At 42.5% G+C, this 22265-nt stretch overlaps 1 protein-coding gene across 8 annotated transcripts in view; it reads right to left on the bottom strand.

Annotated features, from left to right (window-relative positions):
- The window catches only part of SPOP (speckle type BTB/POZ protein), a 46062-nt gene that overhangs the window by 9226 nt on the left and 14571 nt on the right, over positions 1–22265 (bottom strand). For 6 of the 8 annotated variants that reach the window (XM_054014383.1, XM_054014390.1, XM_054014385.1 and 3 more), the window contains 4 exons: positions 4333–4479; positions 3615–3736; positions 2950–3101; positions 2721–2848 (listed from right to left, as the gene is read on the bottom strand). In XM_054014383.1, the coding sequence (XP_053870358.1) occupies positions 2721–2848; positions 2950–3101; positions 3615–3736; positions 4333–4410 (480 nt within the window). In that variant the 5' untranslated portion in view covers positions 4411–4479. Of the gene's footprint in view, positions 1–2720; positions 2849–2949; positions 3102–3614; positions 3737–4332; positions 4480–8714; positions 8857–22265 lie in introns of those variants that run through there. The other 2 variants (XM_054014387.1, XM_054014388.1) reach the window with 2 other exon arrangements.

Here is a 22265-nt window from a genome sequence, read left to right as displayed (position 1 = left end):
ATAGCATAGCAGATTTAGATTAAATCTCAGGAAAAACTGTAAGAACAGTAGGACAATGGAACAGACTGCCTAGGGAGGTTGTAGAAGCTTCTTCCCTGGAAGTTTTCAAAAGGAGGCTGGATACCCATCAGTCTTGGATGGTTTAGACATAACAAATCCTGCATCTTGGCAGGGGGTTAGACTAAATGACTCTTGTGGTCCATTCTAACCCTATGATTCAAAGAACAGGAAGAGGAGGAGCAGCTGCTGGTGGTACCCTCCTTATAACTTTTAGCCCAGTGGTTAGGGCACTCTCCTGGGACATGGGAAACCTGGGTTCAATTCCTCCCTCTGCCTAATGGAGAAGGGATTTGAAATTGGGTCTCCCACACTGCAGGACAATGTCCCCGCCACCAGCTATGGGATATTCCGGTGTGGGTCTTTCTCCATCTCTCCTCTTGAAGCTGTCACTTTGTAACTGAAGCAGGAACTTGAAGTTGGATCTCCCACATCCTTGGTGAGTACCCTAACTACCAGGCTATAAAGTCACACTCATTCTCTTTCCGTGGCCCACTAACTATTCATTGTCATTCATAATAATAATTAAAGGAAAGGGAAACAAAAATTGCTAAAGCTACACAGGCCTCATCCAAAACATTTTCCCAACCATAAAAACATTACCACAAAAATTAAAGCATGGATCCCAACCGTGACACAAACGGATCAATAGTTAGCACATAACTGATAAGTCTCTTAAATGAGGTGTCTGCTGAGGCAAATAGATACAGTCTATAATGTTGGAAGAAAATATGCAGAGGAAAATAGCCACCCTGTACAACTCTAATTGAAGCCTTTCCTTTTTTGGTTCAGGAGGCTGCTGCCGCAAAAGCGAAGACTTTACCCTCATGAAAAATCATGTCCATGATACACAGAAAAAGGGGGCCAGCTGTCTGTACCAGGAACACTAATTTCTGGTAAAGGATGAAGAGGAACAGAATGCAGGGGCTCAAAGAGAGACACTTTAAGAACTAGATTAAAGACCAACATTTTCAGACCTGGATGCCAAATAAAACTATAACACGGTATTTAGGCTCCTAACTTTAGGTATCCTGGTCTGAAATTTTTGGTTTACGGCTCTACAGTGATCTGGAGGCCTCCAAATAGCTGTAGCCAAGATACTGCCCACAGAAAACAGGAAACTATAGAGGACAGAGAACCCACTTGAAAATTCCCCACTCTTCTCCTCAGGGAGGCTAGAACACACTCAGAAAACTAAAAGGAGAAACCCTTTTCTAAATCTCACTAGTGAATAATTGGAATGCCCATTTCTTATCAGAGATACTCTTGGATGCACAACATTGAGGCTGGGATTTTCAGAAGTACCTTGGTGACTTAAAAGCAGAAGTTCCATTGAAAGTCCATGAAACTTGTGTTCCTAAATCACTGAGGCACTTTTGAAAATCTCACTGAGCAAACACAATACAGATCGTGTAATATACTAGAAGTAGGATTTTCTAATGCTCTCAGTATTAGCCTAAAGTTTGTTCCCTTTCAAGTTAATGCTCCAACTGAAGTTAATGGTAAAATGTTTGGAACTAGGACAACACTGAGCACTTTTAAAGAGACTCTCCCTAAATGTACTCTTTTGAGAAGGGTCTTCATAACACTTTTGGAAATCCTTCATTTCTCCAAAAAAAATATTTCTCACGAGCCAGGTCAATAGCAAAAGATTACTTGTTTGGTGTTGCAAGCATAGGCTCTGGAAGAGTATGTCCTTTTGCACACACAGCAAAATTTCAAGCCATTCATAATCAGTCTAGGAGCTGTTCAATGCGTTCCTGACAGTTTACATAAATTACCACCACTGTGTCCTCCTCAGAGGTACATACTATCCATGTGGCTTGTTCTTGAACTCCAAAAGGGATAGCTACATCTTTCAATTTCAAGATATTGGTGTGCAGTTCTTGCTCCGCTACAGTCCCAAACAATTGCAGTTTTTAATTCAAATGCACTCTAACTCACAAGGTGAGTCTCTGGTCAGTATGAACACTGGATTCGTCTCATCGTGATAGCCCTTCCTGAGTAGTTAGCCGGTTGAACATTTTCCCACTGAACTGAGCAAATCAGTCATTAGCTGAAGTTCTCCCTTCAGCTCAGACAGGTATCTGGGGTTTTACTCTAGGACACCCTTAGTCTCCTCTACAAAATTCTTAGGTACACAAGCAAGGTATATATTTAACAATCAAAAACCGCACACTGCTATAAAGAAACCTTTCCTATTGTAAGAGTGAGGTATGTTGGGTCAGTTTAGGAATCTTCAGATTACATCTGCTCCATCACCAAATTTCTTCATGGACCCACTTACATTATCAAGTATTTGGGACCAAAAAAACCCAACTCAAGTTGATCACTATTCCAGTGAGTGTAAAATCATGTGTTGTCAAATCATATAGAACCAGAACTGGAATGACAAGGAGCATCTGAATGTGTTTGGTTGTTGTCCTTTACCTGTGCAGGTGACCTCAGAAACACAGTAACCAAAAATAAATGAAGTGGCAATGTTGTAGTCAGTCACAAATTAAAAAGAAAAAAAAAAATCCATACAGCACTGCAAACATAGCCAACACTCCTCCCCCACAGAGATTCCACCTCTGACTCCTTAAAAACCAATCCTGAAAGAGAGTTGTGAGTATCTGAAGCCAATAGAATTACTAGCATTACAGCTGAACAGAGAGACTTGCCTCACAGAAGAGAGTGAGTTTGTCATCTGGAAGAAGTCCATTGGCCTCATCCAAGAGAAAGTCTCTTCTAATGAACTTCTTGAATCCCCAGTCCTTGCCCTGTACAAATCGATATGCTCGCTGGCTCTCTGAAAGACAGATATGTTGATTCAAACAAATGCTAGCGCTGTTAGCATGAACAAACATAGAACACAAGTGAATGACCCGAACAGATAAGAGCTACACATACCCATTGCTTTTGTTTCTTCTCCTTTAGCATTGAGGATGGAGAATTTGAACTTTGCACGAACTTCACTCTTTGGACAGCTAACCAATAATAGGTAAAGGGACAGGTAATCTTTACTTTCTTCATCCAAGCCCTTAGGGTTCACACGCAAACACCTGTAGAAATAGACATCTGCATGAGATGTTAGGAACAGTTTTCTGGCAAGGCATTCACAGCTTTCAATGGAAGAGTATTATAAAGTTTACACAATAAAGTGTACAGCAAACAAGTTCTGCTACGCTGATCATTGACTAAAGTAAACAAAACAAGAATACTGTGATATTTCTTCTAGATATCCTATATGGGCACTCACGTAGGTCCAGAAATATGAATCTGTCTACAAGACAATTCAAAATCATGAAAGGGCTACCGTACTTATTAATGGTCTCCATTAGCAAAGTATAAAGACCCTAAACTTCAGAGACAGATCCTGATGTCTATGTTGTATGCACCCAAACACTGTGCCAAGGCAACACTCTATTTTCCCTGAGTGTATGTTGTGTGTGCCCAAGGGAACCAGGACCTCTCTGCAGTTTAGATACGCTTGATGTATCCCAGTGTGCTATGGGCATTAACTTATCTCTACAGTTTGTATATGCTGGGTGACTATCTTCTGCTATGTTTCTTACCATTTCAGTTTATCATTGGCTCCCGATGAAAAGGTTGAACTTTTGATGACCTCACCCATTTCCTCCCGGCAGAAGCTGAAATTGTTTATGGTCCACATGTATGAAAACTTTACCACCTTAATCTGAAGATTCAAAACAAGGAAGCAATTCAGGGTCATGATTGTGCACAATGATCAGGTAGAGGGGAAGAACTGAAATAACCTCATCACCATGTTACTAATCCAAGGACAGCATTGAGATCTGCCCACACCCATGACTGCACTGCACAGCAACCTATGGAGGGTTCTGCCAAGGCACTTGACTTCCTCTCGTGCGTGGGAAAAGTAACCCAAGGGAAGCAAAAACGAATTTAATTCTATAATAGCTGCATGTCCAAAATGGACCATCACAACTTTTTCAGTCTACCTCAGGAAGTTACATAAAAGTGAGACAGGAAGGAAGGAGATAGAGTGACATTAGCCTCCCTCTGACCTGACTCAGCCATGCTGCTTCCATTCATAGGCAGATCCACAAGAAAAAACAGTGAGTTTAGAGATGGAGCAGTCTAAATATTTGTAACTAAAATCTGATGTAGTCCTAGTTGCATTGGTTTAGTTAGTTGATCATTAGACTTTCACCTCTGAAAACCTGGGCTCTACATTTGTTTAGATCACCAAGCTTCTTTTTGTATGGTGTAATCTTAGTAAACTCTGACCATCTGAGCACACTGTGAATTTACCTGAGTGTAGCACCAGCTTTCTGCTACAGGTCCACTCGACATTTCTGCCGGAGGAGGAGGACTCGGAACCCTTGACATCGCCAGTTTGAAGATTAAACAGGATTTCACAATTCAGCGAAAGAACTAGCTATGCTGTCTTCACCCTACCTGGCCCCCAAAAAGGAGAAAATAGCAATTCCATTAGAACTTGCAGGACATTTTACTCAGAGTAAAAACAAAACAAAGAAGTCACACTCACCCCCTCCTTTCAGCACCTTTAGACAGAAGCATGTTAGGCTGTCTACGCAGCATCCAAGGTGTGACTGCAGCTCGAGTAGACGTATCGGCACTATTAAAAATAGCAGCGTAGATGCAGTGGCATGAGCGTCAGCGTGGACTAGCAATGGAAGTACATACCCAGGGTCCAACATGAGCTACACAAGCACGCCAACAGCGTATCTACACTGCTGTTTTTAGCAGTATAGATATGGGAAAAGCTGGCACAGGTATGTCTACCCAAGCTGCAATTGCACCTCTGACTGCAGTGTAGACATACGCTTAGAAAGAGGGAAATCTGAGACAAAGACCGTATTCACTCATGCTTTCAATAGATGAGCTCTCGATAGGAACAAAACCAGAATATGGACCCTACCCCTAGACTAGAGTAGGGTACTCCCTGCTTGATCTGGATTTATTGTTATTCATCTGGATGACCTCCTGAGGTCTCTTCCAACCCTAATATTCTATGATTCTATTATTCTCCTAGACTATCGATTAAGGTCCCTGACATTTATTTCTCATTTTTCTTCTGGCACGGTCCCAAACTGATATACGGCAGTGTGAGAAATGGAGTTCCTGATCTGAGTAGAACAAACACAATTTAGTACATAATCCAAACTTATTCCAATTGTGGGGTTTGGCTTTATTGGTGGTTGAAGCACCAACACCACAAAAAACTTCAGCCTAACCTTTCTCTCACAACTCAGCTGGTCCCTTTGCTTAGAGGGAGGGAGGGAGGGACAGACAGAGGACGGACACACACACCCCTTCTTTATATGCTGGTGAAGTTCACAACCCACAACTACCATGAGTCATCAGCAGAATTTACTCAGCTGCTGTACAGGGTTGTGAAAAAACCCAGAATTGTTCTGTAAATGAACAACCCACTTGTTTTGCACCCCCTAGGTTTTAATTAGGATTTTCTCTTATTGTGTGTGGAGGGCGGACCCTAGGGAGTTGGGAGGATTCATTAAAAAAAAGTGCACCAAAACTTTACCTCATAAACATTTGCATTAACACATGTATTTCAATGTTTTATTTTTAATATACCTCTACCCAGATATAACGCTGTCCTTGGGAGCCAAAAAAATCTTACTGCGTTATAGGTGAAACCGTGTTATATCGAACTTGCTTTGATCCGCCGGAGTGCGCAGCCCTGCCCCCCCCAGAGCACTGCTTTACTGCGCTATAGCTGAATTTGTGTTATATCAGGTCGCGTTATATCGGGGTAGAGGTGTACTAGAAACAATAGGATCTAGCTTTCATTCACAGATTGAAGTTATTCTGAAAAGTTAAGAGAGAAGTGGTAATGACATATGGGTGGTTCTTATGCTTATTAAAACAATGAGAAATTTATACAACTAACAAGAAATTTAGAGAAAAGGGATGGAGGTACTAGTGACTGGAGATGGGGTGTGGCCAGTTTGTTGACTCAACTGTTATTGAATGTTCACAAGAGGGGAGGGGAAATGTTACAAGGACTTGCTTTGCAAGGATCTATAAGCTTCCGGAAGGCGGTCAGGGCACTCGGAACCATAGTTCTATTTCAAGCTGGCTTTATTTTTCAGTTTTCATATGGCTGAATTCACTATGCAGTTGTTTCTCATTCTAATTGCGGTAAATATGGAAGCTGCTGGTCAATAGAGTGAACCGAAGATTAGTGTTTAGTAATGTATCTGATTTAACATCTCTGAAGTTGAAGGAAGCGGTAAAACAAAAGCAACTGATTACACAGTGGACGCTGCTTAATAATAATCCTATCATTAACAACTGGTTAATAGCAACATTGTGCTGGGAACCGATCCCTTCCCACTGACTCTAATGTTAATGGGACTTAAGTCACATGCCTGTTGCCAGGATCCAACTCAGAACTTTTTGATGTGCCTTCCCAGGCTGCAGCCCTACAAACCTGCCTGAGGCTGCAGACAGGGCAACAGAGGGACAGGGGGCTGAAGCCCGGATGCTGGGGATCCAGAGGGCTACACAGTACCTCTCTGTGCTGCATCCTGCTCTTGTACTTGGGCCCTGGATTTGGCAAATCCCAGCACTTCCTTCCTGCGCTGCAGACAGGGATGGAAGACCACAAACCGTGCTACTGCCCTGCTCACAGCCTTCCCTTCGAGCTGCAGCCAGGGAAGGAAGTGCTGGGACATCCCAACCACTAGTAGCAGGGAAGATTGCAGTGCTGCATTCAGGGAAAGCACACCCTAGCGCTTCCGTCACCAGCTGCAGCCATGCAAATCTATTTTTCTTTTACTGGCAACGTTTAGATATATATCAGCTTTTTTGCTGGGAACCAACAGGTTGCTAATAAGTGAATTCTACTGTATTCAATAAAAATATTCTTGCAATGTAAAATGTAAACATTGTCAAGAGTTGTTAAGTAACAAGCTTAAAAAGGGACTCTGGCTCATTTTAAGAAGTGCAGAAAGTCAGCTTATTCAAGATCAAATGTGTCATAACAAAACTGCTTAGTAAAGCAGAACAACAAAATATGGATATGTTTGATGAGCCTCAAGTGAGACACGTTGACAATCACTGCTGTAATCAAAGACAACCAATATAATAATTTAAGTCCCTGTTCCAGGCTTCCAGCAGCTCTTCAAGATTAGTTTCATTCAGTAGCAGTGTCTGCCATCTTTGACACCCAAAATATGACAAAAAATCAGTCTGATTAGATCATTAAAAAACCCAACCACAACTGAAAAGCAAGTGACTTGGACTTGGACAAGGGAGTTGCAGCTTTTTTTTTTTTTATTGTAACAGCATCAACTTCAATGTGGCACAAAATGAGCAATTTAAATAAGTAACTAAAGCACTCTGTCCAAGATTCACTCCTTCGGAAAGATTGAAAATTGCAGGTCCACTGCCTGATTTTTCAAGTGAAGTAGTAAAAGAAATAGCATCCACATTAATGCAAGAGGATTGATCAAAAACAGCTACAAGCATTCTTATAGGAGAATTTGCATTCCTTCATAATGGTATTGATTGTGTGTGAAAAGAACAGTATACAATATTGTGCCCAACTTCACGAAGATGCCATTGAAGAACGCAAAGAAAGGTACAGAAAAATCTTACTAAATTGATTGCATAATGAAAATAACTCTGTGCTTTTGATTGTACAGTGTCTAGCACAATAGGGACCCAATGGACTTAATCTTCAGACATATGGGTGTTCAGAATTATTTAGGCTTTATTTTCTCAACACCACCACCTAACAGTCCTACAGCATGCTGCAGATGCTCATATTATTCTGTAACTACCATCAGCTTCATGGTTGATTGAAAAAGAAGGACTGATGTCCCTGCTTTCCTGTGACATTCAGAGGAATTCTCAGGAAGATTGTGTCTCTACAGTTGTATTTAACAACCTTATATTGAAATTTGCATTGAGCATGTGGACTACTTTGATCAAAACATAGCATATCTCACACAACAAGCAATTCCATGGCGAGGTTCTAAATTTACAAGAACCTCCAACTAGTTTTGGAGGGACTGGACAGATCACAGGCTGATGACACTACTCTCTCAGGCCTGGTCTACACTACAAACTTAGGTTGACATAAACTGCATTAAGTCGATCTAATAATGTATGTGTCTACACTACCAAGTCCATTCCGCTGACCTAAGTGGCCACTAAAGTCGACTTCTGTATTCCACCTCCACGAGAGGCAGAGCGCTTGATTCGACATCCACGGGTCGACATGGGGATAGTGTAGACATGGCATTGTGTAATTTTAATGAATTGACCTCCAGGTGTTGTCCCAGAGTGCTCGCCTGTGACCTCTCTGGAGAGCACTTTCAACTCCACTGCATGTCAGCCAGGTACACAGGAAACAGCTTCGCCCCTGTTAAAGCCCTGAGAACCTTTGAATTTTCATTTCCTGTTTGATCAGTGTGGAGAGCTCACCAGCACATCTGATCATGGAGCCCTAAAGCCACAAAAGCGCTCCAGCATGGAGTACACAGGAGGTGGCAGATCTTATTGCTGGGTGGGGAGAAAAGTCTGTACAGGCACAACTCCTATCAAACAGAAGAAACACGAACATCTATGCTAAGATTGTGCGGGGCATAGGGGACACCAGCAGTGCTGCGTGAAAATAAAAGGAGCTTCGGCAAGCGTACCAGAAGACAAGGGAGGCGAACAGTCATTCTGGTTCTGCCCCACAGACATGCTGCTTTTATGAGGATCTGCATGCGATTCTCAGCGGTGACCCCACCGCTACCCCGAAAGTCTCCGTCGATACCTCTCAGGAGCCCTGGGTACCTTGAGCAACAACGAAGAGGACATTGTTGACGAGGAAGATGAGGAGGAGGAGAATGTGAGGCAGGCAAGTGGAGGATCCATTCTCCCCGATAGCCAAGAACTGTTTTTAACCCTGGAGCCCATCCCTTCACAGGACCAGTTGGCAGCAGAGCGTGATGCCGTGGAAGGCACCTCTGGTGAGTAAACATTTCCAATCAAAGTGTGGACATTACATGCTTTTATTTTTTAATGTTTAATTTGAACAAAAAAGTAAGTGTAGTGGGTATCAGTGGCCACTCCAGCTACACAGAGGGTGCTCTCCGAAAAAGACAGCTTATGTGCACGGGGATAGCCCAGGAATCCTCCATGGAGATCTCTAGGAAGCTTTCATGGAGGTACTCTGCAATCCTTTGCAGAAGGTTTCTGGGAAGGGCTGCCTTATTTCATCCACCACAGTAGGATACTTTCCCACGCCATTCCAGTATTAACTCTGCTGGCAGCACACAGCATTGCAGCATAAGGACCAGGTCCGTACCCAGACACTTGCAGCATCTGCTCCCTTGCTGCCTCTGTTACCCTCAGGAGAGTGATATCGCACAGGGTCACCTAGGGGAAACGGGGAAAGTTTTCAATGCTAGCCCTTAAACTGCAAACAATTCAACAAGTAATCCGCCCCACTTGGTGAAAACTGGGTCATACAACCACGATTTCCCAAACGTGCCATGGTTGTGGTTGGAAGGGATCACTGTGTAGTGCAGCATTGAAGAAGAAAAAAAGGGGGGGGGCGGAGAGAAGTGGCAGCTTCCTGTTTGTCTCCCTTCCCCTAGCACCAACTCGGTGCTGCTTTTTTAAAATAAAACTATTTTTTTTTTTGGGGGGGGGGGGGTCTTTACTCTGGTGCTTGTCCTCAAGCACCATCCAGGTTGCTAAGGGACAGGGGGCTTTTCTCGAGTTCCAGCCTGTAATTCCAAGGATGTCTTCATAAAAGCAGCAGCACAAGACCTTTTGCCCATGCCTTATGGCCTTACTCACCATGGCTGGAGTAGCAAAACAACTCTTGCAATAGCCAATGGTTGTGATTACATTGTGGCTTGCAGTGAAGTGTACTGAGGGGTGTTTTGTTTTGTTTTTTAATAAAATGAGGGGTGTTTTGTTTTGTTTTTTAATAAAAAAAATTAACCTTGCACCAGAAACAATATACGCACGGTCAATGAGACCCTTGTGCTTTGCATTCCTTGCAGCTGAAACCTTGTCCGTCGGCGCATCCTCTACACCGGGACAGAGACTTTCCCAGATTAGAAGGTGGAAAAAGGTGGAAGGTAAGTTAATGTATGCCTCTGAGAGTGACAGGATGGAGCTTAGAGTATGGAGGATTACACTGGCCGAGAACCTGGACATGGACAGAGAGGACAAGAGATCATGCAGGGAACAAGAGCGTGCCATGCAGGAAGAGATGCTGTGGATTATGAAGGAGCAATCAGACATGTTGAGGCATCTGGTTGAGGGTCAAGAAAGGTAGCTGGATGCTAGAGTCGCTCTGCTGCCTATGCTGAACCTGCTGCCCTCATCGCCCAGTTCTACATTCTCCTCCCGCAAACGTCCTGTCAGGCAGGGGTGGGGGGGTGGAAAAGAATTTCAGTATCCCTTGCACTCAACACCGGGGAGGGTACAAGGACCAGAAGGCGCCCATTCCCACACCTTTGATTGTTATTGTCGTGCATCTGTAAGCAAACTTTGTTTCTCCCCCCACAGCGTTATCTTACTTTTTTTTTGCTGTCTCTGTGTGTTTGCGTGTATAATAAAACTTAATAGATTGAGGAGAAAAGGCTCTTTATTCATTCAACACACAGTGGTTGGTGGGGGTGGAGTTTACAGGGGAGAAAATTTGGAAAGGAACAACACAGATAAGCATCACATTACACTGGCTCATTGATGAAAATGGTTTTCAAAGCCTGACGGACACGCAGAGCCCCTCAATGTGCTCTTCTTATTGCCCTAACGGCAGCCAATTTTGAGCAGCCAGACAGGTGATCTGCCTCAACCCCCCCACCCCGGTGGAAACTTTTCTCCCTTTGCTTCACAGATATTATGGAGCACACAGCCGGCAGCATTAACAATGGGGACATTGCTTACTAGGTTAGACATCCGTGAAAGCAAACAATGTCAGCGACCTTTTAAATGTCCAAAGGCACATTCCACCACCATTCTGCACTTACTCAGCCTATGGTTGAACCAGTCCTTACTGCTGTCCAGGCTGCCTGTGTACAGCTTCATGAGCCATGGGAGCAATGGGTAGGCTGGGTCTTCCAGGATCACGATTGGCATTTCAACATCAGCAATGGTTATTTTGCAGTCTGGAAAGGAAGTCCTTGCTTGCAGCTTTCTGAACAAATTTGTGTTCCTAAAGATTCTCGCATCATCGCCTTTCCCGACCATCCCACATTGACGCCGGTGAAATGGCCCCGTGATCCACCAGTGCTTGCAACACCACTGAGAAGTACCCCTTTAGGTTTATGTACTCTTTGGCAAGGTGGTCTGGTGCCAAGATAGGGATATGTGTTCCGTTTATCATCCCATTGCAGTTAGGGAATCCCATTGCGGCAAAACCATCTACTATGTCCTGCACGTTGCCCAGAGTCACTACCCTTCTTAGCAGAAGTCTGTTGATGGCCCCGCAAACTTGGATCACAACAGATCCCATGGTAGATTTACTCACTCCAAATTGATGCCCCACTGACAGTCTGGTGTTGTGAGTGGCGATAGCTCTGTGGAAGCTTGCTTTTCCACAGTCAGAACAGCTCTCATTTTAGTATTGCTGCGCTTCAGGGCTGGGAAAAGCTCTTCACACAGTTCCTGGAAAGTGGCCGTATGCATTCAAAAGTTCTGCAGCCACTGCTCGTCATCCCATAGCTGCATACTGATGTGGTCCCACCAGTCAGCCCTTGTTTCCTGGGCCCAGAAAAAGCTCTCAACCATGTCAAGGTGATGCGTGATTGTTGCCAGCAACTGCAAATTGCCCTGCTCTAGGTCTTCCAGCAGGGCTGCTTGCATGGTATCACATTGTTCCATCCGGCGGCTCCTGTATCAGCTGTGTAAATACTGCAGGAGAAGGCGTGAGTTGTTTGTAATGCTCACAAAAACAGTTTTCAGAGTGGTAGCCAGGTTAGTTTGTATCAGCAAAAAGAACGAGGAGTACTTGTGGCACCTTAGAGACTAGCAAATTTATTTGAGCATAAGCTTTCGTGGGCTAAAACTCACTTCATCGGATTCATGCAGTGGAAAATACAGTAGAAGATATATATACACAGAAGACATGAAAAAATGGGTGTTGCCATACTAACTATAACTAGAGTAATCAGTAATGTACATTGGCCAAACCGGACAGTCTCTACAGAAAAGAATAAATGGACAAATCAGACGTCAAGAATTATAACATTCAAAAACCAGTCGGAGAACACTTCAACCTTCCTGGTCACTTGATTACAGACCTCAAAAATCGCAATACTCCAACCAAAAAAACCTTCAAAAACAGACTCCAATGAGAAACTGCAGAATTGGAATTAATTTGCAAACTGGACACCATTAAATTAGGCTTGAATAAAGACTGGGAGTGGATGGGTCATTACACAAAGTAAAACCTATTTCCTCATGCTAATTCCCCCCCCCACACACACACACTGTTACTCACAACTTCTTGTCAACGGGCCATCCTGATTATCACTACAAAAGTTTTTTTTCCTCCTGCTGATAATAGCTGACCTTAACTGATTACTCTCTTTATAGTTAGTATGGCAACACCCATTTTTTCATGTCCTCTGTGTATATATATCTTCCTACTGTATTTTCCACTGCATGAATCCGATGAAGTGGGTTTTAGCCCACGAAAGCTTATGCTCAAATAAATTTGTTAGTCTCTAAGGTGCCACAAGTACTCCTCATTCTTTTCACAAAAACAGTGTACGGCTGAGCAGGGTCCATGCTTATCATGCTATGGCGTGCGTGCGGGTAACCCACACTTACAAATAAAGGTGAGAAAAAGGCTTGGTTTGTTTGCCATTGATTTCAGGGAGGGAGATAGGTAAGTCCATCATGGGAGGCTAACGCTATGTTCCCATAACCACGCACGCCAATGTTTTGGCTCTGTAAGGCATTGCAAGCCCAACCCAAAATTCCACTCACCTACGTGCACTGTGGGATTGCTACCCAACCAAGTGCAGTGCTCTGTGTGTTGATGCAAGCCCTGCTAGTGAGGATCACTCCGCCACACAATGAGCGTAGTGTGGACATGCAAGATCAACTTGCTTAATTGGAGGCTTGATGTCAACTTACATTAAGTCGACTTAACTCTAATGTAGACATGGCCTTAATCTCAGCCGAAGTCTTGCTTGATCTAATTATCAAAACTGGAACCACACAAGAATATAAAAAGCTATTAAAATGAACTATGGAGATCTGTTACTTGGCTAACATGAATGATCCTAAACACAGTAGAACCTCAGAGTTACAAACACCTTGGGAAAAAAGGAGGTTGTTTGTAACTCTGAAATGTTCCTAGCTCTAAACAAAACTTTATGGTTGTTCTTTCAATAGTTTACAGCTGAACATTGACTTAATACAGCTTTGAAACTTTACTATGCAGAAGAAAAATGCTACTTTTAACCATCTTAATTTATATGAAACAAGCAGGAGTTTCCTTAGCCTGTCAAATCTTTTAAGACTTTCCCTTTATTTTTTTAGTAGTTTACATTTGACACAGTACTGTACTTTTTTTTTTTTTTTGGTCTCTGCTGCTGCCTGATGGCAACTTCCGGTTCCAAATGAGGCGCGTGGTTGACCGGTCAGTTCTTAACTCTGGTGTTCGTAACAGAGGTTCTACTGTACAAAGGTCAAAAGTTGAGTCAAGAAGAGAAAAGGAAGAAACATGGCTCATGGAACAAAATTCGGAATTATTTCTTTAATAACTGAAGATGCAATGTTTAAAACACAGATTCACATTCATGAAGAAGGTTCTGTCACAGGTCACTGAATAAAAATGGTGCAAAACTGTAAGTAAAAATCACAGAAGGCTGAAAAATTGAATTCAGGATGTTGTCAATTTTTAAGAGACCTGCAACTCCTGTCCAGCCAACTCAGCATGTTTTAGCACATTAGATTGGTTTTATCAAAAAAACTTTGTCAGAGGGGGGGTCCTGAAAAGCCTAATAAATTGGTAAATAAATCATTATTAAGTGCCAGAAACAAGAGTAGTTGGTTTAGATTGCTAGTAGATAGGGAACTGCATTATTCTATTATGTTCTGCTTACAGGACTGCAAGCTTGTCATTATGAACAGGAGCGGCGCCAGGGTTTTTGGCGCCCTAGGCGGCAGCACACCTCCTCTGAGCGTTCGGCGGCGGGGGTCCTTCCGCTCCGTGTCTTCAGGGCACTTCGGTGGCGGGTCCCGGAGCGAGTGAAGGATCCGCCGCCGAATTTCCGCCGAAGACCTGGAGCGGAAGGACCCCCTGCCACCGAATTTCTGCCGAGGACGGTAAAAATGCCACCCCCCAAATCCTGCCGCCCTAGGCGACCGCCTAGGGTCACCTAGTGGAAGCGCCGGCCCTGATTATGAGCCTTCTTACATTTGAGGAATGCTTATGAAATGGATCACATGTTTAATTTCATAAAGACTTTGTGGGGTCTCCTGCTTATTATTTTCATTTTCTCCTCCAGGAAAAAAAGCTAAAAAGGTTTTTTGGGTTAAGTTTTAACACCTGTTAGTAAGGTAAATTAGCAGACGAATCTTGCCACCATGTTACATGCAAACTCAGTCCCAAGACTGATCATTGAGGAATTACATAAGGAATGTCTCTCCAGCTGATGATTCTCCTTTCAGCACAACCCACTGTTATCTCCCCCTTTAGCTACTTCCTCACTTGTATTAATGCTTATTTTCTTCATCTTTAATAATAATTACCCATGTGTTACCATATGAATGCTTTATGGAAGTCAAGATAGACAAGGAAAATGTGGTAGACCTAATCTAAGAAATTAATCATCAAAAAATCAGTTTAGTCTGATATGACCCAACTTTGGTAAACCCATATTGCATTTTATCTCATTTTCCATTTACATCCATGTCTTTCTTAATTGTTTCTTTCAAAATTTGTCCTAAAGCCTTGCATTCTATTGACTTCCATGATGTCTCAGAAGATGTATACTGTGTGCTCTCACATCTTTATTAAATGGGTATGGGGGCTGAGTATTTATTAAAGATATCTCCAAAATGGTCAGTCACTGAAATTAAACATGTTAACAACCAAAAATCATTTTTGAATAGTGTAGCTAAACAGCCCTTCCTCGCTCAATTGCTCAACTTTCACAAAAAGAAGAACAGGAGTACTTGTGGCACCTTAGAGACTAACAAATTTATTAGAGCATAAGCTTTCGTGGACTACAGCCCACTTCTTCGGATGCATATAGAATGGAACATATATTGAGGAGATATATATACACACATACAGAGAGCATAAACAGGTGGGAGTTGTCTTACCAACTCGGAGAGGCCAATTAATTAAGAGAAAAAAAATCTTTTGAAGTGATAATCAAGCTAGCCCAGTACAGACAGTTTGATAAGAAGTGTGAGAATACTTACAAGGGGAGATAGATTCAATGTTTGTAATGGCTCAGCCATTCCCAGTCCTTATTCAAACCGGAGTTGATTGTGTCTAGTTTGCATATCAATTCTAGCTCAGCAGTCTCTCGTTGGAGTCTGTTTTTGAAGTTTTTCTGTTGTAATATAGCCACCCGCAGGTCTGTCACTGAATGACCAGACAGGTTAAAGTGTTCTCCCACCGGTTTTTGAGTATTTTGATTCCTGATGTCAGATTTGTGTCCATTAATTCTTTTGCGTAGAGACTGTCCGGTTTGGCCAATGTACATGGCAGAGGGGCATTGCTGGCACATGATGGCATATATCACATTGGTAGATGTGCAGGTGAACGAGCCCCTGATGGTATGGCTGATGTGATTAGGTCAACTTTCACGTGACTCTGGTGATGGCACCACTTATCTCTAGTCACCATAGAGTTTGAGGATAGATAAAACCTTAAATTCCAATGCAACAAGAAACACCCCTGTCCATTCTTTTTTGAAAAAGCAATAACCGCTCATGCCTTCTTTATACAGAATAAAATGGGGGGTGGGGAGGGGAAGTTCCAAGTTTTTCCCTCCCACTTTTAAGCACTCCTCTAGAGTGTGCTTGCAACCCAAGTTCTGTAGCATTGTTCTAATGTATGAGAAACGGGAAATGAAACTAACTGGTTTTGCCTAACTGGTCAGTTAAGCGAAACTAACTGACCAGTCTAATTTCATAATACAATCAGAAGAAAGGGCAAAAGGTAAACAGAGTAACATAAAAAGGTGATTAGAATCAGATTTTTAAAATCTCTTCAGTTTCAAGCATTTAAGACGTTATTTAATAACACAGCTAAGTAATAAAAAAAAAAAACTAACTTCAGACTTTATCCTCTCATTTCTTTATGTTCAGGCCATAAGTTGATGAAACAAGCACGCTTCACTAGACTGAAACAAACACTGCTTCCAGTGAGGAGAAGTTGACTACAAACACACTAATTAATTTCACTTGTACTGGACACCATTGGTAAAGTGCTTCTATAGAGACTGGCAGTACTTTAATTCCTTAGTAGCCTCTGCCAGAAGGTGCATACAGGAAATTTTTTTAAAAGGGTAGGTTTCCTCCTAACCCAGTGTGAGAAATACTGCAAGTTAACAATCATTATAAAGAATGCACTACAGGCTCAAGTCATGCTGAGACAAGACCAACACACTTCTGAAACAGTACGAGAAAAAAGAAATCAGTTTAGCTTTCTAACAGAGATCATAACTTTGTGGAATGCAGCAGATACTGAAATTAAATACTGACACCAAGAACATCCCCACATCCCTCTCCAAATCAGGATTTCACATTTCAGTGCTAAGCATCAAATTTGAACCCAGAATGATCCATTTTACTGCCTCTAGATAGCTCTCCCTCTCTACAAAGGGACTTCAGAAGCAGTTTATAGTATACAGTAACTCCTTGCTTAACATTGTACTTATGTTCCTGAGAAATGTGACTTTAAGCAAAACGACGTTAAGCGAATCCAATTTCCCCATAAAAATTAATGTAAATAGGGAGGGTTAAGTTCTAGGGAAATTTTTTTCACCGAACAAAAGATATACACCTCTACCTCGATATAACGCGGTCCTCGGGAGCCAAAAAAAATCTTACCGTGTTATAGTGAAACCACGTTATATTGAACTTGCTTTGATCCACCGGAGTGCACAGCCCTGCCTCCCCCCCCCCCCGAGCACTGCGTTACCACGTTATATCCAAATTCGTGTTATATCAGGTCACGTTATATCGAGGTAGAGGTGTACACACACACACACACACAAACACACTCTCTAAGTTTTAAACAAAATTTAATACTGGTACACAGCGATGATGATTGTGAAGCTTGGTTGAGGTGGTGAAGTCAGAGGGTGGGATATTTCCCAGGGAATGCCTTACTGCTAAATAATGATCTAGCAATTGGCTGAGGCCTCAAGGGTTAGCTGATTGTCGTTAATGTAGCCTCACACTCTACAAGATAGCACGAATGGAGGGAGAGGAGACAGCATGGCAGACAGAGAAACACAGTGTGTGTGTGTGTGTGTGTGTGTGTGTGTGTGTGTGTGAGAGATGTGCATTGCCCCTTTAAGTACATTGCCTTTTTAAGTAGATCAGCAAGCGGAGATGGCAGCTGCTGCCAGGAAGCTCCCTCCATCCTGAGCCCTGTCGTGTCATCCCGTCCCCCCGCTCTATGGAAGATGGGGTAAGCGGGGTACAGGAGCAGGGGGAAGGGGGACACCCTGACATTAGCCCCCCTCTCCCCTCCCCTGCGCACAGCAAGCAGGGCTCCGGGGAGCAGCTCATGCCAGTGGAGGGAGGGACAGCTGAACCGCCAGCAACTGATAGCCTGCCAGGTAGCTGCCGCACAGAGAACTTAGGGGAATGGGAAGCTGCAGGGGGGCTGCCGGTCCACCCTGGTTCCAAGCCCCCACCAGCTAGCTCCAACAGGCTGCTCTTCCTGCAAGCAGTGGACAAAGCAGGCGGCTGCCAGACGACGTTATAAGGGAGCATTGCGCAACTTTAAATGAGCATGTTCCCTAATTGATCAGCAACGTAATCTGTAATTTTCACTCCATGCATCTGAAGAAGTGAGGTTTTTCACCCATGAAAGCTTATGCCCAAATAAATCTGTTAGTCTTTAAGGTACCATCGGACTCCTTGTTGTTTTTGTGGATACAGAGTAACACGGCTACCTCCTCATACTTGAAACGTTAACTGGGACGACTTTAAATGAGGAGTTACTGTACTGTATATACCTTCACAGCACAACTGCTGAAACCATAGTGTAAAGACATTAACTAGTGTGGCGATTTCTGTTAACCTACAAGTCTCTCTACAGAATGCCTTCCAGTGACATTACAAGGCCATGGTGCTGCTAGCCTTGCATGACATTAAGAAATCATCATCTAGGATGATACCAATGTGAAAAGGAACATGTCAGCATGAATCCCAGCTACAGTGGAGAGGACAGAAATGAAGCCCTAGAGGTCAAAAAATTCTTTTCAATTCTGTTACACTATATATGGAGAGTGCTTTTGACAGATCTGCACTGTAGAGAAAAGGATTGGTTACAGTAATTTTTATCTATATATTTTATTGCTTTCTTAAAGATGAAAACAGTAGTGGATACAAAATGATAAAATTGTGTGCAAGAGTATCATCCAGAATACATCTAGATATGCATTATGAATACATTAGTTACCCTGGTTAGATACAAGGAAGTGTTTCTTAACACAAAGTTAAAAGGAATGGCGAGTGGAGAGTTTGGGTGGTGAACTAATTTATTTGCCCTCTTAGTTTGCAAACTGTTACATAGTCTCTAGGTACTACAGTAAGTGGTTCTAAATTTTAGGTGCCCAACATTTTCTGAAAAATCAGATTCCTTTAAAAGTGACTTAAGTTGGACACCGAAAAATGTAGGCACCTAAATATCACTAGTCATTTTAAAAAATGTAGGCTATAGACCAGAGAGCTAGTTTAAAATGAAAAATGCCATATAGATAGGTAATCTCCAAAGTGTCATTTTTTGGGAAAGGGGTTGGTAAGTCTCTCCATAATTAAACACGGAGGGTAGTAAAGTCCACCAGATATGGTAGAGGTCCCCTCAAAACCTGTAGGAGAACCTCCCTGGCCACACAATAGCAGATGTAAAGGTAGCCATCTTACAGCAAAAAAAACTTCAGGACCAGACTCCAAAGAGAAACTGCTGAGCTCCAGTTCATTTGCAAATTTGACACCATCAGATCAGAATTAAACAAAGACTGTGAATGGCTATCCAACTACAGAAGCAGTTTCTCCTCCCTTGGTGTTCACACCTCAACTGCTGGCAGAGCACCTCACCCTCCCTGATTGAACTAACCTCGTTATCTCCACACTGATTTATACCTGCCTCTGGAGATTTCCATTACTTGCATCTGAAGAAGTGAGGTTCTTACCCACGAAAGCTTATGCTCCCAATACTTCTGTTAGTCTCAAAGGTGCCACAGGACCCTCTGTTGCTTTTTACTATCAGTTCAGTTGCTTAGTAGCAATGCTGGGGTCTCTTGCACTGTAAACAAACCATGAAGCCTAGACCAGCATCTGATTACACAGAAATTTTAGGGAGACATTTCATAAACAAAAAGAACAGGAGTACTTGTGGCACCTTAGAGACTAACAAATTTATTTGAGCATAAGCTTTCGTGGGCTAAAATCCACTTCATCGGATGCATGCAGTGGAAAATACAGCAGGAAGATATATATATTTCACTTACACACACACACACACACACACAATATGAAACAATGGGTGTTACCATACACACTATAATGAGTGATCAGCTAAGGTGAGCTATTACCAGCAGAAGAGAAAAAAAAACTTTTTGTAATGGTAATCAAAATGGCCCATTTCCAGCAGTTGACAAGAAGGTGGGGGGGGGGGGGGAGAGAGAGAGATAAACATGGGGAAATAGTTTTACTTTGTGTAATGACTCATCTACTCCCAGTCTTTATTCAAGCCTAATTTAATGATGTCCAATTTGCAAATTAATTCCAATTTAGCAGTCTCTTGTTGGAGTCTGTTTTTGAAGTTTTTTTTGTTGTAATATTGCGTCTTTTAGGTCTGTAATTGAACGACCAGGGAGATTGAAATGTTCTCCAATTGGTTTTTGAATGTTATAATTCTTGACATCTGATTTGTGTCCATTTATTCTTTTACGTAGAGACTGTCCAGTTTGGCCAATGTACATGGCAGAGGGGCATTGCTGGCACATGATGGCATATTTCACATTGGTAGATGTGCAGGTGAACGAGCCTCTGATAGTGTGGCTGATGTGATTAGGTCCTATGATGGTGTCCCTTGAATAAATATATGGACAGAGTTGGCAACGGGCTTTGTTGCAAGGATAGGTTCCTGGGTTAGTGTTTTTGTTGTGTGGTTGCTGGAGAGTATTTGCTTCAGGTGGGGGGGCTGTCTGTAAGCGAGGACTGGCCTGTCTCCCAAGATCTGTGAGAGTGATGGATCGTCCTTCAGGATAGGTTGTAGATCCTTGATGATGCGCTGTAGAGATTTTAGTTGGGGGCTGAAGGTGACGGCTAGTGGCGCTCTGTTACTTTCTTTGTTGGGCCTGTCCTGTAGTAGGTGACTTCTGGGTACTCTTCTGGCTCTGTCAATCTGTTTCTTCACTTCAGCAGGTGGGTATTGTAGTTGTAAGAACGCTTGATCACGATCTTGTAGGTGTTTGTCATCTCCTGACCCAGTGGCTGTGTCTAGAAACCCCAGCAGCTCATACCCCATTTACTGAGGAGTATGCAGAAAAACTAACTTTGTGAACAGTGGAAGTTTGAACTGGGGGAAGAGGAGAAACCCCAAACAAAATGAATCAATCATTCCAGGAAAGGCTACCAAAAGTCTCTAAGGGGTTGTTTTTCAAATAACAGTTTCTCAGTTTGTATTTCTTTAGACATCAGTTATCATTGATGATCACTATACATTTACAAGGTGTTTTACAAACAGTTACATTTCCAGCCCAGAGGCGATTCCAATCCCCTATATTATCCCCTGAAGGGTTTATAAAAGAAATGGATTTAATGAGGTATTTGAAAAATTAGAGGGGGAATGCTTGGTGGACAGGAAGAGGAAGGATGTTTCAAGAATGACAATGTGAAGAGGGAGGAATGGGAAAAAACAGGAGCAACAGGGCAAGAGACGTAGGAGCAAATGAAAAAACACATAATTGTGAGCAAGATTATACACAGACTTGAAAATGAGGATGAAGAGCTTGAATTTGGTTCTGTTAAAAAAAAAAAAGGATAAGAAACCAAGCAATAGACTCAAAGTGGGATGCAAGATTATCTAATGAGAGAAGGAACTTGCAGAATTAAATGCACCTCTTAAACAACATTGCTGAAATAATGTCAGCTTTTCCCCACTTGGAGTGCACACAGAAGAAAGCAACCACGGATTAAGCAGCAAAGCTTTCACATGGTCTTTGCTAATGACTATTCAAGTGATACTGCTGCTGCCGATTATTATTACAACCTCTCCTACCCGATAGGAAAGCTAATCATGCTGCAAAGAAAAGGCAGATTTGAAGAAATAGTTTGTAGTAAGCCTTTTGCTGTGTAATTTTTAGAGTGCATGACGTAAACATTTGTAACATGGTGGTATGCAGGGAAATTGTGGGAAGCAAGAATTTTGTATTAATAAAATGGATAGTTTTTCACCTTAAAGCACTTGCCACATTAGACAGATTATTCCTTCTAATATAAAGCTCAGAAAGGTGAAAACATCCTTTAACAACCAGAGACTTTTCCTTCTGGAAAACTAAAATACAGTAATGTGCAAAATTCTATGAAGTAAACATGCCAATTATGGAGAAATAAGGGTATGGGGATGTGCAGAAATTTAACTCATTCCATGTCAGCTAGGGTTCTCCTTTTCTAAGGTAGAGTGAGGGATCCATTTATGCCAAACAGGAGCTAGATAGTTCAGTTTATTTATTTATTTATTTGCACTTCAGCCTCCTTTGCATTCTGTAACGATCAAACACTGAAGACCTTACAGACCTCTTCCTCTTAACTAAGTACCAAGGAAGAATTATCGGGAATCAAAATGGCAATCAGATACAGAGTTTCAAATATCAGAGGGGTAGCCATGTTAGTCTGGCTCTGTAAAAAGCGACAGAGTCCTGTGGCACCTTACAGACTAACAGAAGTACTGGAGCATAAGCTTTCGTGGGTGAATACCCACTTCATCAGATGCATGTGGTGGAGATACAGAGTTTGCATCCAATGTGTTC

This window comes from Malaclemys terrapin, chromosome 25 (assembly GCF_027887155.1).
Source record: "Malaclemys terrapin pileata isolate rMalTer1 chromosome 25, rMalTer1.hap1, whole genome shotgun sequence".
Classification (NCBI taxonomy): Eukaryota; Metazoa; Chordata; order Testudines; family Emydidae; genus Malaclemys; species Malaclemys terrapin.
This window is presented reverse-complemented; position numbering and strand designations above follow the sequence as displayed.